Here is a 16,846-nt window from a genome sequence, read left to right on the forward strand (position 1 = left end):
CCCATGGCTCATATATTGTGTGCATACTGTATCTGGCTCTGGTACTTGCCAAATCCATTTACCTCACCGCAAGAACAGTAAAAATTGACAGGATCATGACCTACCTACCTATTGTACATACCTACTGTATGCACAACTGTGGTGTTTCTGTCACAGCTCCAGAGTTCCAACAATAGATACTTTGGTAACACTGAGCAAAGCAACTTTCGACCTGGACAACTGGTGCATAATGAGCTATCATTTCTATATTAACATGCTCATTACCATCAAATTCACTTTGCAATGAGCTAAAACCTACAAAGATATATTATAGGCGTAAAGGAGACATGTCCTGAGCAGACAATGACAAAGTAATAAAAATACAGAAGAATTACTACTGAAACCAATGAAAGAGGAGAATAAATAACAGAGTATGGATTAAACTTACCTGTGGCTTCAGCTGATGCTGTGGGAGCAGATGCTGGCTGCATCCTGCAATAGATGATGACTGATCACATAAACAGTAGCCTTCTCTGTCTCTGTGTTACAAGATATACTTTCTAGACTACAAACCAACAGTGGTGCTCAGCGCAAAGTCACTGCCTGCCACTGAGTGCTGCCTGTGTGCCTATCTCAATGTGACCTCCTGGGGAGACAGGTGTGATATGTGACTGCTGAGCCTGATGATTGCTTCTCCTATAACCTCTCTTACTGCTCTCACAGTTTTCTCTACGTTATTTTACATTTCTTGTTATTCTTTAGGTTTCATTTTTACAAATTACATTTTGTATCTTTCAAGTGCTTTTTAGAAGCTGTGCTGACACAGATATCTGATCAATTATGCTGGGCCTATTCTAGCCAGGGTATTAGCATCTATGGTCTCTGTAGATATTACTGCTATGCTATTTGACAGTATTTTCTTTATTACTGTAATCCCTACTTGCCAATAGACTGTCGCATCATACACAGTCATATGGTCGGCCACTAATGGTCGAGAGGATCACAAGGTCAACAGGGTCTAATGTAGGGTACACACCAGGACGACCCGCTCACGATGCACATCGTGAGCGGGTCGTCAGTGTCTCGTCCGACCCGCTCACGGTGACGCGGGGGGGCACGACCCGCTCACGATGTGCACCGTGAGCGGGTCCGATCCGATGGCGACCCTCACCCGGCTGTATGGTCGTCATTGAGATCCTACCTGCAGCAGGTAGGATCTCAATAACGTCCGACCGACCCGCGGGACCGCGCATCGGATCGGTATCGGTCCACACCAGGTCAGAAAAGGGCCCAATCAGCACACAATCTACATCCAATTGATCGGAATTGGATCTAGATTGTGGGGATCGGGCCCTAGTCGTCCTGGTGTGTACCCAGCATAAAGGTTGATAGGTAAAAAGTTGACATGGTTATATGGTCGACGTGCAAAAGGTCGACATGGTTATATGGTCAACATGGTCAAAAGGTCAACAGGTAAAAGGTCGACATGTAAAAGGTCGACATGGTCTAAAGGTCAACATGGTAAAAGGTCAACATGAGTTTTTACTGTTTTTAGGGTGTCTATGTTGACACTATTTTTCGGTCGCCATGCTTCAGACACTATTTTATTCTTCATCCATGCCCTACACATGCCAGGATGCTTCGCATTAGTTTTGCTATCTGGCCATGCTGAAACAGATGCAAGGCATGCTGGGATGTGTAGTTCATTAACATCTGGAGGGCCGGTGTTGTCCAGCCCTGCCCTAGTGGATGGTAGGGCATGAAATACCGCCTGTCCACACATGTTGGCTGAAAATTTAGTAAAAAAGGCATGTCAACCTTTTTCATGTCGACCTTTTGTCCATGTCAACCTATTGCCTGTCGACCTTTAAACCCTGTCAACCTTTTCTGTATCGATCTTTAGACCCTGTTGACCTATTGTGTGGTGTCCTTTAAACCCTGTCGACCTTTTGACCCTGTCGACCTTTTGACTGACGCCCATATGACCATATCATGAGTCAGTCTATGATCAGTCCGTATACCTTTTAGCTTTGCCCCTTTTCGAAACACCGCAATCATCAGCATTCATTTCTGCAGCCGAGCGTGATAAAGGGGATCTGGGGTGCATGCGGCACTCGCTCACCTTTCCAAGGAGTGCCACATGATTTTTTGGAGCCTCCCGATCATTCCAGGCTGGTAGCCAAGTATGCTGTAGTCATAGCATGTTTTGGTGACCAACTGCGCCAGTCTTCCCCACCTGGTCAGTCCGACTCTATCACATTGCTATTGCATGAATGTTAAACATAAAACATGCTTCCAAGGGCAGTATTCAATGAGGCCAATTCGCCATGTTTCACGGCGAATTTGTGCTATTTTCACGTCGGAAGGTGATTTTTTGTGTCAGAGAGTGAATCACCCTATTCAACGTCCACTTTTAGTCGTCTGCGAACAGTGAATGACGGACAATTCGCTGTCTGATAGTCTCCACAATTCGCTGTGGTTTTTCAATGTGATTCGCCGTGAGTGTATTCAATGAGAAGATGGCGAATTGCTTTCTAAGTGATTTTCACTGTGTGTCACCGTGTAGCAATAGCCATCTTTTGGTGAACTGGAATGTGAACTTTTAAAATAAAGGGTTTTTTTTTTTTATTTGGTGTAAAAAAATCAGGAATTTTATTATGTGAAGGGGCATGCTATTTTTATTCATGTGCTTACAGCAGATGAATATATATTTAATTTAAAACAATTTTTTTTTACACATAACAGCCAGCAGGGGGCCAGGAGCCGAGAGCCGCTCATTACATATTCATATATTCACTGCTCCTGATCATTACATATGCACGATCGGGAGCAGTGCTAGCGGCTCCCTACGCGGTCCCCTGCTAGCTCTCCCGGGGGGCAACTTGTGCTGCCTGTGACCCGGGGAGCCCTCCTCCCCCTCCACATACATTCTGGGGCAGGCAGGGAGACTTCCATCTCCCTGCTTGCCATCGTCCCCCGGCTTCCTGCGGCAACCGCCGCAGGGGTTAAGAATCGCCGTCAGGGGCAGCGAGCCCCTGCGGCATTGAACACTGGGACAGCGAGGGCTGGCAACGAATGCTCCAGCCCTCCGGAACAAGGCGACAGTGCAGCTAATCCTAAACAGGATTCGCTGCACATGCCGATAAATGTCATTAAATACTGCCCCAAGATTAAAGATCACATGCACTCTGGGTTTTAAGCTGTTTGTTAAGCTGACCAACTACACCAAAGCCTTCCCAATCTGGTCAGTACAGTAGGACTGACCACATGAGGATGACTTTGGTGTAGTTGTTTATATGATATATTTTGAGTGCAGAGCTTCTGTGTTTTCTTTTTTAAACATTGTGGCCACATAACACTTGCACCCCACATATAGCAGTGTGGAGTGCAGTGGATCAGTACAATATTTTTATACAAAGACTAGTTACCAGCCCACCAAAATGACAGAACAACATAATAGTAATGTCAGAGCAAGTAGCTGTGTGCGCTCACTTGGAGCAATACTTACTAACGACTGTCAGTGTGCAAAACCCTTGTATCCCTCAATAGAGGTGAGAAGCAATTTTAGTCATTTATTATTTAGGATAAATTTACACACACATTTACACACTTTGTTCTTCGGGAGGCTTGACACCTAGCAACAGCAGGTGGGTTAGGCAGCAAGCCTCCCGAAAATGCTGAGGGAGAGAAAGTGAAAAATGTTTCACTTACCTCTCCCTATACAGCTACAGCGCCGCTGGGGGCGTGCGCAGCGTCACGTCCAAGCGCTGGTCAAATTTTTTCTGTCAGCAGACATGGAGGACTGACCACTGGCGTAATTTGCGCAAGGCAGCCCCCGCCACTGCTTGGGGGAGCGGGGGCTGCGTGGGCGCCGGGCCGCAGGCTCCTGCCCGGCGCTCTGAGCTGCCTGCTGTGCGAAGTGCGGTGCAGCGCTGCTGTCGCGCCGACACAGCACGGGCGCCGCCATAACAGTCTGACAGAATCACAGTCAGACTGTCACGTGACGCGGCTGTCCAATGGGGAGGGTAGGCGGGCGGGCTGCGTTGAAATGAGAGGGCGGGGGGCGTGGCCTGGCACGGAGAGTGACAGGCAATGACTGCTGGGTACCCCCTGCCTCAGCTTTTCTATGCGTGTGACGTGATGACGTCACACGCTGGAGAGGCCACGCTGGAGAGGAGCCGGGAAGCTGAGCAGAGGCAGTGAGGCACGCAGCACGCTTCCAAGTCTCACTCTCAGCTTATAACAAGCGGATTTGTGCTTGTTATCTTCGTGTCGGTGCTCCTGTAACCTGCTGCTGCTGCCGCCCTGATTCTGTCCCCAAACACTCACCACACTGCTAGCTCCCTGCACCTCCAAGGAATGGGCAAGCCAGGTGAGTGTTGTATAGTGGGGGAGTGAGGGGGCTGTGTTTTATCTACTGTAATGTTGTACTTTCATTACTGTGGTGCTGTGTGTGTACTGGGGGAGTGGGGTCTGTAATATGATGTGAATCTGTACTTTAGTGTGTGTGGGGGCTGTTTATCATGTGGAATGGGCTGTGTATAATGTAATATGGGGGGGGCTGTGTATAATGTAATATAGGGTGGGCTGTGTATAATGTAATATGGGGTGGGCTGTGTATAATGTAATATAGGGTGGGCTGTGTATAATGCAATATAGGGTGGGCTGTGTATAATGTAATATGGGGTGGGCTGTGTATAATGTAATATGGGGTGGGCTGTGTATAATGTAATATGGGGTGGGCTGTGTATAATGTAATATGGGGTGGGCTGTGTATAATGTAATATGGGGTGGGCTGTGTATAATGTAATATGGGGTGGGCTGTGTATAATGTAATATGGGGGGGCTGTGTATAATGTAATACGGGGTGGCCTGTGTATAATGTAATACGGGGTGGGCTGTGTATAATGTAATACGGGATGGCCTGTGTATAATGTAATACGGGGTGGCCTGTGTATAATGTAATACGGGGTGGGCTGTGTATAATGTAATACGGGGTGGGCTGTGTATAATGTAATACGGGGTGGGCTGTGTATAATGTAATACGGGGTGGGCTGTGTATAATGTAATACGGGGTGGGCTGTGTATAATGTAATACGGGGTGGGCTGTGTATAATGTAATACGGGGTGGGCTGTGTATAATGTAATACGGGGTGGGCTGTGTATAATGTAATACGGGGTGGGCTGTGTATAATGTAATATGGGGTGGGCTGTGTATAATGTAATACGGGGTGGCCTGTGTATTATGTAATACGGGGAGGGCTGTGTATAATGTAATATAGGGGGGCTGTGGGGCGGGAAGCTTCTGGCCCGGCCCCACAGGAAGCTTCCGGCCCGGCCAGTCTTTTTCAAGGGACATGGGTAGCCACAGAGAGGTAATGTGTATGGGGCATTATGGGGGGGGGGGGGAGGGGGCGCCTAAAAATATTTTGGCTTGGGGGAGCATGATTTATAGTTACGCCACTGGGACTGACTCTGACTCTGAATGAGTCTCCTCAGGAGGGAGAAGGGTCACCCTACACCTCAGGGAGCCCCATTCCACACAGGAAAAGTCTCAAGAAGACAGATAAACGTAAGTCTTCTGATAAGGGGACCTGTTCAGGTGATAAACCCCTCTTTCCTGGCATTGCCCGTAGCAGGCAACCTGATAGTGCTCGGAGCAAGCACACCACTCCTGTCCGTAGCAGGCAGCCTGAAGGTACCCGTTCTCAGTATAAAGGGTCACCTGTAAAACAGTCACATCACTCCCATAAAGGGTCACCTGTGAAACAGTCACATCACTCCCATAAAGGGTCACCTGTGAAACAGTCACATCACTCCCATAGGGAGCGTAACTCCCCTCCCTCAGTAGACTGGGAGTCAGAAGAAGTAACCAGAACATCAGCTTCTTCAAAACGGGGGGAATATAGTGACATTCAAATGGCTAGAGTGGCTCTTGCAGCTAAGACCCCTCCACCTAAGCTATATGCTACCCACTGGGCGCTAAAACAGAATTCTGAGGTACAGAAGTTTGCTCAGCTAGCATTCAGAGCAGCACTGATTAAAGAAGATGAGTTAGTGTTGCGCTCTCATATAGGGTTACCAGATGTACCCGCACTATTTGCGCCTGGTATAGACCCAGCACTAATGTCCATAGTGGGTGAAAAAAGACAGAATGACACCACTGACCGTACCTTAAAAAAGATACAATATAAAATTGCAGACGCAGATGGGCCGCTGCTATATGTGCTAGATAAGGCAGAGAGGGAAGGAGAATCTAGCGTCTCCCTAGATGCACTGGTAGCATCTAAAATGGCTCTTCTGAAAGCTATTAGCAGAGCAACACTGATTATAGGCCAGACCTTTAACCATATTACCAATACCCGCAGATCAAGATGGCTCACTACAGCAGGTCTGGCAGACTTGGCCCCTAAGTCACTAGAATTCCCCAATCTAGATAACGCTGACCTTTTCGGGCCCCAATTTATAGAAGAGGTAAAAATACGCCATAAGGCAAGGAAATCCTTTTCTGACCTCAAAAAAGGGAGTGAACACTTCAAGAGGCCCTTTCCCCAAGGGGGTCGGACTTCGAGACCCGCAGGTCCGTCCCGAGAATTTTAGGGCACGAGAAGAACCCACACTGGAGGTTTCAGTAACAGATCCGGTGATAACCCCAGAACATCGACAGGAAATAATTGGAACAGCTCCAAAAAAGGCCAAAATTACGGTAAGTGTAACCACACACCCCACATTTCACAAAACTCTGGGCCAGTCCTATGCGGAATGAGAAAACATTTCCTCAGACAAATGGTTGTTAAAAAACAATTCGACTTGGCCTGAACCTCCCTCTAATTTGGTTCCCATACCAGTTTCGTCGCATTCCTTGTTCAAGGAATTGCAGCCCTCGACTAAACGAGGTTTTGACACTAGCCCTGAGCCAGGGGAAAATAGAACCAGCAAACCCAGCAATTTCAGGCTGGACAAGCCACTTGTTCCCTATAGCAAAACAAGACAGCTCTGTAAGACCTGTTTTAAATGTCAAAGGCCTAAACAGATACCTAAAAACCAAAAGGTTTCGTATGGAAGGCATATCAGACATTCCATATATCCTGACAAGGGACTGCTTCTGCATAAAGATAGACCTGAAGGAGGCTTTCCATTCTATATCGGTCCATCCCAACCACAGGCGATTTCTCAGATTCGTCTGGAAGGACAGTATGGGGGAAATTTACCAATATGAAAAACCTAGTTTTTCGTATTGGTATTTTCCCTACGACTGCATACGACTGTTTAAGTCGTATGCAAAGTCGTGTTCCGGAGGGGGATTTACAAAGCAGTCATATACGACTGCTTTGTAACCCACCGATGTCGTAGGAATTCGTATTAGCGGCCGTATATACGGCCGCTAATACGAATTATTTCTAGTAGTCTGCACGGATCAGTCAGATCCGTGCAGGCTGCAATGTGTAAAAAAAAAATAGAAAAATAAATAAATAAAAAAAAAAACGGTGTGGGGTCCCCCCCACAGCCGAAACCAGCACCAGGCTGACAGAGCCTGGAGCCGGTAATTAAAAATCAGGGAACCCGACAAATAGGGGTTCCCCGATTTTTAACAACCAGCCCCAGGCTCCTGCTCTGGGGCTGGTTCCCAAAATACGGGGGACAAAATGACTAGGGGTCCCCCGTATTTTAAGAACCAGCCCCAGGCAAAACCAGCCAGCAGGCTAATGCCACAGCCGGGGGGAGACTTTTTATGCAAGTCCCCCCGGCCAAAGCATTAACACTACCGACCAGTCAGCCTGGCCAGGGGCCCTGGGGGAGTGGGGACCCCCCCAATAAAGGGGTCCCCCCCCTCCAGGACTTACCTGACCAGGCTGAAGCCTGGTGCTGTCCTCGATGCCCCTGGGCGGTGGGCATCGAGCTGATGGTATGGTGTAAAAAATAGAATAAAAACCATTGTCTTTTACTGGTGAACTATGAGTCCCAGCAAGCCTCCCCCGCAAGCTGGGACTTGGAGAACCACAAGTCCCAGCCTGCGGGGCATTAAAGGGCCCGCTGGGTCTTGTAGTGCCACAGTAAAAGAAAGAGTTAAATAAACACACTGACACACGTGAAAAATAAAAGTTTAATACATACATAACACATACATACTGATACTTACCTTTCTTGATCCCGTAGGTAGCCCTGGTCCTGATGTCCTGTGTCGTCCATGTCGGCTGTCTGCGTCGTCCTCCAGGTCCATGTCGACGGTCCGTGTCGTCCTCCAGGTCCATGGCGGGGTCCGGGTCCGAAGAAATCCATGTTGGAGCTGTGGAAGGAAATCCTACTCACCTGTTCCTGCGCTGAAGAAGTCTTCTCTTGATCCGACGTAATCCAGGTAATCTTCAAAGCTGTCGCCGGTCCCCGCTGTCTGCGCTGTCTCTGCATCGCGCTGAGGAGAGATGCTGAAGTTTCATATTCGGCGCCTCTCCTCAGACTGAATTCTATTGGCCGCCTAGCGGGCCAATCAGGAGCCGAGAAAGTCGGCTCCTGATTGGCCCGCTAGGCGGCCAATAGAATTCAGTCTGAGGAGAGGCGCCGAATATGAAACTTCAGCATCTCTCCTCAGCGCGATGCAGAGACAGCGCAGACAGCGGGGACCGGCGACAGCTTTGAAGATTACCTGGATTACGTCGGATCAAGAGAAGACTTCTTCAGCGCAGGAACAGGTGAGTAGGATTTCCTTCCACAGCTCCAACATGGATTTCTTCGGACCCGGACCCCGCCATGGACCTGGAGGACGACACGGACCGTCGACATGGACCTGGAGGACGACGCAGACAGCCGACATGGACGACACAGGACATCAGGACCAGGGCTACCTACGGGATCAAGAAAGGTAAGTATCAGTATGTATGTGTTATGTATGTATTAAACTTTTATTTTTCACGTGTGTCAGTGTGTTTATTTAACTCTTTCTTTTACTGTGGCACTACAAGACCCAGCGGGCCCTTTAATGCCCCGCAGGCTGGGACTTGTGGTTCTCCAAGTCCCAGCTTGCGGGGGAGGCTTGCTGGGACTCATAGTTCACCAGTAAAAGACAATGGTTTTTATTCTATTTTTTACACCATACCATCAGCTCGATGCCCACCGCCCAGGGGCATCGAGGACAGCACCAGGCTTCAGCCTGGTCAGGTAAGTCCTGGAGGGGGGGGACCCCTTTATTGGGGGGGTCCCCACTCCCCCAGGGCCCCTGGCCAGGCTGACTGGTCGGTAGTGTTAATGCTTTGGCCGGGGGGACTTGCATAAAAAGTCTCCCCCCGGCTGTGGCATTAGCCTGCTGGCTGGTTTTGCCTGGGGCTGGTTCTTAAAATACGGGGGACCCCTAGTCATTTTGTCCCCCGTATTTTGGGAACCAGCCCCAGAGCAGGAGCCTGGGGCTGGTTGTTAAAAATCAGGGAACCCCTATTTGTCGGGTTCCCTGATTTTTAATTACCGGCTCCAGGCTCTGTCAGCCTGGTGCTGGTTTCGGCTGTGGGGGGGACCCCACGCTGTTTTTTTTTTTATTTATTTAATTTTTCTATTTTTTTACACTGTAAAACGAATTTTAGTGACCCTAAAGCCACTCCGTAGCGCTGGTCGTACTATATCTACAGTACCCAAAAGTAATTTTTATGTGTGTTTTTCCTCCAAGGATGGAAATATTCTCACCATACACAATGCATATACATATAAAGAAAGTGTAACTGTTTCTTAGAACAGAAGTAGTAGTCAATCAATTATCAATTTATTAATTTATTTATTTAACTGGGCAGATTAATTGCAGCTTCTTCGTACAGGGAGTGTCAATCCCTTAGATAGTGCAAGAATGTAAAAAATAAGTGGCAGACACACAAGCAGTGTCTGTCACTTTAAGAAGCGCAAATCTGCTCAGTAATTAAATGACAAACCAATGATGGTAAAGATTAAACAATATTTTTTATTATTTTTAAAATAACATAAAAAACAATAATAATAATAATTCATAATATATCATAATCCCCCCCTTCACAGTACATGTGCACAAAAGACAGCAGACAAACAAAACAAACAACAAGAAACATATAATATAGGCTAAAATAGCTGAGAATGCCGTTTGTTGAAGTCACTTATATTGTGGCAATGGGAGGCAAATAATTGAGGATTTTTGTGCAAATTAGCAAGAGGCTTATATGGTGCTTGATATAGTTACCAGTCCTGTGTAGTCGATATGCGCTGTTTTAATACAGTTGTAGAACTCAGGTCAGTCTCTCCAGTTTACCAGAGATATACTCCGGAAATAGCAGCGTTGGGGGACCTCTCCTGCTGGAACCAGCCAGCGGGGTGGGTATTTGTAATCCAAATGGAGTAGCGCTTCTGCAAAGTAACATAAGGACCAGTAGATGATGTTGTGGGCTCAAAAACGCGTTTCTCCGCCTGTCACTGGAATCGGCGGCTTCCTCAGTCTGAGCCCAAAACTTCCACACGTGTATTTTTATAGTAGCGCTGTTCGCGCCTTTCATTATACCCGTACTTCCGGGTTTGCACTCCAAGCCTCACTTTCATTCACATGTATTTATAGGCTCCCGCGGCCATTTTGTCTCTTGCGTTCCAAGCCTCATTTGTGCTCCGGGATCCAGCTTATTATTTGCCTACAAATACGTGCCTCATTTAAATATATCCTGAACGAATTTCATATTTTAAATTTTAGCCACAGTCAAAATCCATAGCGCCCATCAAGAGTCCACCATGCCTCAATCTTATACTGATTTTTTCGTGTATGTATTTGCCTCATTATTTATTTCGTTTAATAATGCCACAGCAATTATCATATCCATTCGGCATCCTTAAAGGGACATACTCACATAAAACACATAACATCAGTAGATCCCCCCAAAAAAAACCTATTACATAAATAAATAAATTATAATAATATTAAAGTAATATTAAATAATATATTACAATCAAAAATTCCTAATAATCATTGAAAATTAAAAATTAAAAAACACCTGCATATATATATAGTGGTCATAGAAAAAATTCTCATAAAGAAATAGTGATAGAGTGACTATTTAAGGTATACTTAGGTTTATGTACCAATATTTGCATATTAGTAACTATTTTAGGTACATTTGGGTTTATGTATCAATATTTGCATATTAGAACAGCGATGTGTCCATCAGAAGGAGTGTATTTTTCCTTTTTTCATTTTTCATAGGACAATATACATACAATCGACTTATAAGCTAAGGGACTAAATAAGAGAGACCTGTATACACGTAGAAATACATATATGTGTGTATACACAATCCAAACAATAAGTACATTGATAGCATCAATAATATTAAATAATAAAAAATAAAAATAATAATAGTAATTATAATAAACCATAATACTATTAACAATAATAATAAAAGTGATTAATGAACCCCCATATATATATACACACACACCCACATTTATTTAAACTCATTTATCCATATATTTCATTTTGATCAATTCTTCATTCGATCGTCTAATGGTGTGTCCTATAGTCGGTTTTATTTTAATTAAATTAATATATACCCCTTCCTTCCCCATACCCCTACCCCACCAATAATTGCCTCAAAATATGTGCATAAGTAATGACAATGCTATAATGAGGAGTACATTGACCTCCCACCCCTGAATCCTATTTATATATCGCCGTCATCTATACTATTGTTTTGCCCTTTGCTAAATAATACCAACTCGACCTTATACCAACTCAGTGAATAAAATTAAAATTGAGTATACTTCAAAATATAAGTGTATACTATTATAATTCATGGGAAAACCTCATATATAGGGACCAGCATGTATTTCCAATATGTATCCATGAGTCATGAAACGCATATTCACATAACCCATGACACATAGTTAAATTGACCCACCCACCCTAACCACAACAGACCCTTCAACCAATAACTTTCTTCCGACGGCATAAGGCCCACATTGTGGATCTAAATGCCGTTCAGCTCTATTGTATCGTTTAATCCCGTTGGATTCAGGGTTTTCAAACAAAAGATCCAATATGCCTCCCTCCTGCATAGGTGAACATATCTATCCCCTCCTCTGGGTGTACTTTTGATATGTTCAATCCCTATCATGTGGACCCCCTTCATGGTTCCTTTTTGGCAGCCGGCCATATGCCTATATAGGCTATTGGTCCTGCTCATTTTCATAATATTCCTTTTGTGTTCCATGAATCTGATGTGAAGGTTTCTGATGGTGCGGCCAACGTACTGCAGGCCGCACCCACAAGTTAAAAGGTAAATTATATATTTTGTCTTACAATTAACAAAAGTTTTTATGGGGAAAATTTCACCAGAGACAAATGATGAAAAACTGGTATATTTTTTCTCTAGATTTATGCAGGAACTGCATGTCCCACCCACCCCCCCCTCCCCACATCTGTGGTAACCCTCCGGTTTTGGTGGGAGCCAGGTTGTTCCTACCTTATCCTGTTTTTCTTTCTTCTTTTTAAAAAAACTAGGGGCCAGTTTCTCTTTTAAATTGCGTGCTCTCCTAAATACCACTGTATTTTCAAAATCAATTTCTTTATTCAGAATTTCATCTGATTTTAGCAAAAAAAGGTTCTTTTTAAGTATCTTTTTTATCTCGAGTGCTTTGATATTATATTGCGTAACAAATACCGCCTTCTTCTCCCTAGTGTTCTTTTGTTTCCCTTCTCTGATCTCACATGTATCCACATCAGGGCCCAGTAATTTAGCTCTTTCCATCTTGTCTACTGACTCCATGGACTCCTGCAGTAGTTTGGGGGGGTAGCCCTGCTCAAGGAAAGACTGACGGATATTCTCACTTTGTCTTTTGAATGCCCCAGTTGTTGAGCAATTTCGCTTTATCCGCATGAATTGACTCTTTGGTATATTTGTTTTCCACTTTTTATAGTGGTTACTCTGAAAATTGAGGTACCTATTTTGGTCTACACTTTTAATATAGGTCTCCGTTTGTACCTTATCGTCCTCTATCGTAAGGGCGATATCCAGGAAATTCACACTACTGGGATGAAAATTGCTAGTAAACTTTATTCCGTAACCGTTATTATTAAGACTATTAGTGAACTGTGTAACTGAATCTAAATCCCCATCCCAAACAAAAAACAAATCATCTATGTATCTGCCATAAAGGACCAAATTCGCCCCAAGCTCCGCCCCCCACACATGATGTTCCTCAAACTGTCCCATAAACAGATTTGCGAAGCTTGGGGCGAATCTGGTCCCCATAGCTGTGCCCATTAACTGTAAATAATAATGTGAATCAAAAATAAAATAATTGTGAGTCAAAATAAACCTAATGGAGTGTGTAATAAAATCCACCAGGTCGTCCGAGACCGCGGGGTCTTTTGACAGATAGTATTCAACGGCTTTAATGCCCAACTCATGATCAATATTTGAGTATAGCGCCTCCACGTCGCTAGTTATAAAGTAATAACTATCTTTCCATTGTAGATTTTTAATCATTTTCAAAAAATGTGTAGTATCTTTAATATACGATTGCAATTCTTGAACATATTTTTGTAGATAGCTATCCACAAAAAAAGAAAGATTATTTGTCATAGAACCTATTCCTGCGATAATCGGACGACCTGGTGGATTCACCAGTGTTTTATGGATTTTAGGGAGAAAATAAAAAGTGGGTGTGATGGGGTATGGTGCAGAAAGAAAACCATATGTTTCCCTGGATATCGCCCCCACTGACAGACCATCGTCAAGAAGATGGCTCAATTCATGTAGATAAAGATTCGTTGGATTATCATAGAGTTTGGCATAGTATTTAACATCAGTTAATTGCCTATAAGCCTCCTTTAGATACTCGTCAGTCTCCATAAGCACGACTCCCCCCCCCTTGTCTGCCTGTTTTATAGTGACACTAGGGTCTTCAATTATTAATTTTAGGGCTAATCTCTCTTTTTTTGTTAAATTGTCTTTCAATGGAGTTTTGTCAGATTTAGCACAAAGTACCCTAAATTGCTCCATAGTGACTTTATAAAAACTCTCAACATAAGGGCCTCGAAACTGCAAGGGATAAAAATCTGATTTTTTCTTGAAAATCTTTTTATCAGGAAATTTTTCTGTTATATCAAAGATTGGAATAGTGGAGTTACCCTTTTCATTCTCTGACAATAAAGAGTCCAGGATATTGACCATTGCTTGGTCTTCCTGTTCCAATTGTACAACATTCGTACTCTCACATGGTCCTTTTTGATTATTTTTTAACGCAAAATACCTTTTTTGACTTAAATTTCTCACAAAACGATTCAAATCTACAAAAAGTTCGAATAAATTGGGCTTGTTGGCTGGAGCGAAGTTAAGTCCCCTCTCTAATAACCTGATTTCCTCATCATTTAAGATTTTTTTAGAGAGGTTGAAGATCCCCTTCCCTTTTACCTTCTTTTTAAGGAGCTTTCTTGATAATTTACATCCTCCCCGTTTGCCCCTAGTTCTTCCTCTCTTGATCTTTTTATTGACCTGGGGTTCTCTTGTTGGTATCTCGGGTGATTGGTCCTGGGGGGCTCTCCTAAAAAAACCCTCTCTCCATAATTAGGGGAATTTATTTGGCTACTCCCTATTCTCTCATTTCTATAGCCTGATCCTTCCCTATTCACATAAGGTTTTCTGTTTTGTCTATACCCCTGTCTAGGGCCCTCTGGTGTCCCATATCCCTCGAGTGGTGAAAATCGGTTGTGGGTGTCTATTTGATACCTCTCCTCTTTTTGTTGTTGTTCTCTACGTTGAGGCCGAGGATAAACAAATTGTCTCCCCCTTTGTTCTAAACTATTCCCATATGGGCGATAGTTGGTATTATCTCTTTGATGATACTTTTTATCATAACCGGTCTCCCAATTTCTTCCTCCTCTGTTCCTGTTATAAGTATGGACTGTCCCTGTTGCATAGTCAGACCTATCCCTATCTAGTTTAGTGTTTTTTCTTTGTATAAGGGATTTTTCAAACTCCTCTACATTTTTATTTACCTGTTGGTCCCTTTTTGGAAAATCCAAATCGACTGCATGCACTTTTAGTTTTTCATGAACTTTCTCGATTTCTTGTTGAATTTCCTTTACTTTGTCCTCTCTATATCTAACAAGTAATCTCATTAGATTTTTTGAACAGTTGTCCAAAATCCCCTCCCACTCCTCTGAGAACTTTTTATCTTCTTTGAAGGTTGAGGTTTTTAGAATCCTCAACCCCCTTGGGATCAGGTTCTGGTCCAGATACTTTTGTAGCAGAACCTGGTCCCACCAATGCCTAGTCTCGTCCATGCAAAGATTCTCTAGTTTATTAAATAGACCATGCATACCATCAATACTTTCAACTGGCTGTATTTGTTGAATTTTTGTTGGATCTTTTAAGTACATGGTTCTTCTTTCCAACCTCTCACTTATACATTTTAAATTAGACATAATTGGGGCTATAGATATAACTTGACTATGCTGCTACTTAGACACAAAAATGTACCAAGACTACCAAACGAATTTTAGTGACCCTAAAGCCACTCCGTAGCGCTGGTCGTACTATATCTACAGTACCCAAAAGTAATTTTTATGTGTGTTTTTCCTCCAAGGATGGAAATATTCTCACCATACACAATGCATATACATATAAAGAAAGTGTAACTGTTTCTTAGAACAGAAGTAGTAGTCAATCAATTATCAATTTATTAATTTATTTATTTAACTGGGCAGATTAATTGCAGCTTCTTCGTACAGGGAGTGTCAATCCCTTAGATAGTGCAAGAATGTAAAAAATAAGTGGCAGACACACAAGCAGTGTCTGTCACTTTAAGAAGCGCAAATCTGCTCAGTAATTAAATGACAAACCAATGATGGTAAAGATTAAACAATATTTTTTATTATTTTTAAAATAACATAAAAAACAATAATAATAATAATTCATAATATATCATAATCCCCCCCTTCACAGTACATGTGCACAAAAGACAGCAGACAAACAAAACAAACAACAAGAAACATATAATATAGGCTAAAATAGCTGAGAATGCCGTTTGTTGAAGTCACTTATATTGTGGCAATGGGAGGCAAATAATTGAGGATTTTTGTGCAAATTAGCAAGAGGCTTATATGGTGCTTGATATAGTTACCAGTCCTGTGTAGTCGATATGCGCTGTTTTAATACAGTTGTAGAACTCAGGTCAGTCTCTCCAGTTTACCAGAGATATACTCCGGAAATAGCAGCGTTGGGGGACCTCTCCTGCTGGAACCAGCCAGCGGGGTGGGTATTTGTAATCCAAATGGAGTAGCGCTTCTGCAAAGTAACATAAGGACCAGTAGATGATGTTGTGGGCTCAAAAACGCGTTTCTCCGCCTGTCACTGGAATCGGCGGCTTCCTCAGTCTGAGCCCAAAACTTCCACACGTGTATTTTTATAGTAGCGCTGTTCGCGCCTTTCATTATACCCGTACTTCCGGGTTTGCACTCCAAGCCTCACTTTCATTCACATGTATTTATAGGCTCCCGCGGCCATTTTGTCTCTTGCGTTCCAAGCCTCATTTGTGCTCCGGGATCCAGCTTATTATTTGCCTACAAATACGTGCCTCATTTAAATATATCCTGAACGAATTTCATATTTTAAATTTTAGCCACAGTCAAAATCCATAGCGCCCATCAAGAGTCCACCATGCCTCAATCTTATACTGATTTTTTCGTGTATGTATTTGCCTCATTATTTATTTCGTTTAATAATGCCACAGCAATTATCATATCCATTCGGCATCCTTAAAGGGACATACTCACATAAAACACATAACATCAGTAGATCCCCCCAAAAAAAACCTATTACATAAATAAATAAATTATAATAATATTAAAGTAATATTAAATAATATATTACAA

General features: G+C 43.5%; 1 protein-coding gene across 1 annotated transcript in view; it reads right to left on the reverse strand.

Annotated features, from left to right (window-relative positions):
* TMEM255B (transmembrane protein 255B) overlaps window positions 1-527 on the reverse strand; it is a 65,358-nt gene extending 64,831 nt beyond the window's left edge. The window contains exon 1 of the mRNA XM_083168499.1: window positions 428-527. Coding sequence (XP_083024625.1) covers window positions 428-470 — 43 coding nt within the window. The 5' untranslated portion in view covers window positions 471-527. The remainder of the gene's footprint in view (window positions 1-427) is intronic.
* Between the last annotated feature and the right edge of the window lie 16,319 nt (window positions 528-16,846).

Source organism: Crinia signifera, chromosome 2 (assembly GCF_055691185.1).
Source record: "Crinia signifera chromosome 2, ASM5569118v1, whole genome shotgun sequence".
Lineage (NCBI taxonomy): Eukaryota > Metazoa > Chordata > Amphibia > Anura > Myobatrachidae > Crinia > Crinia signifera.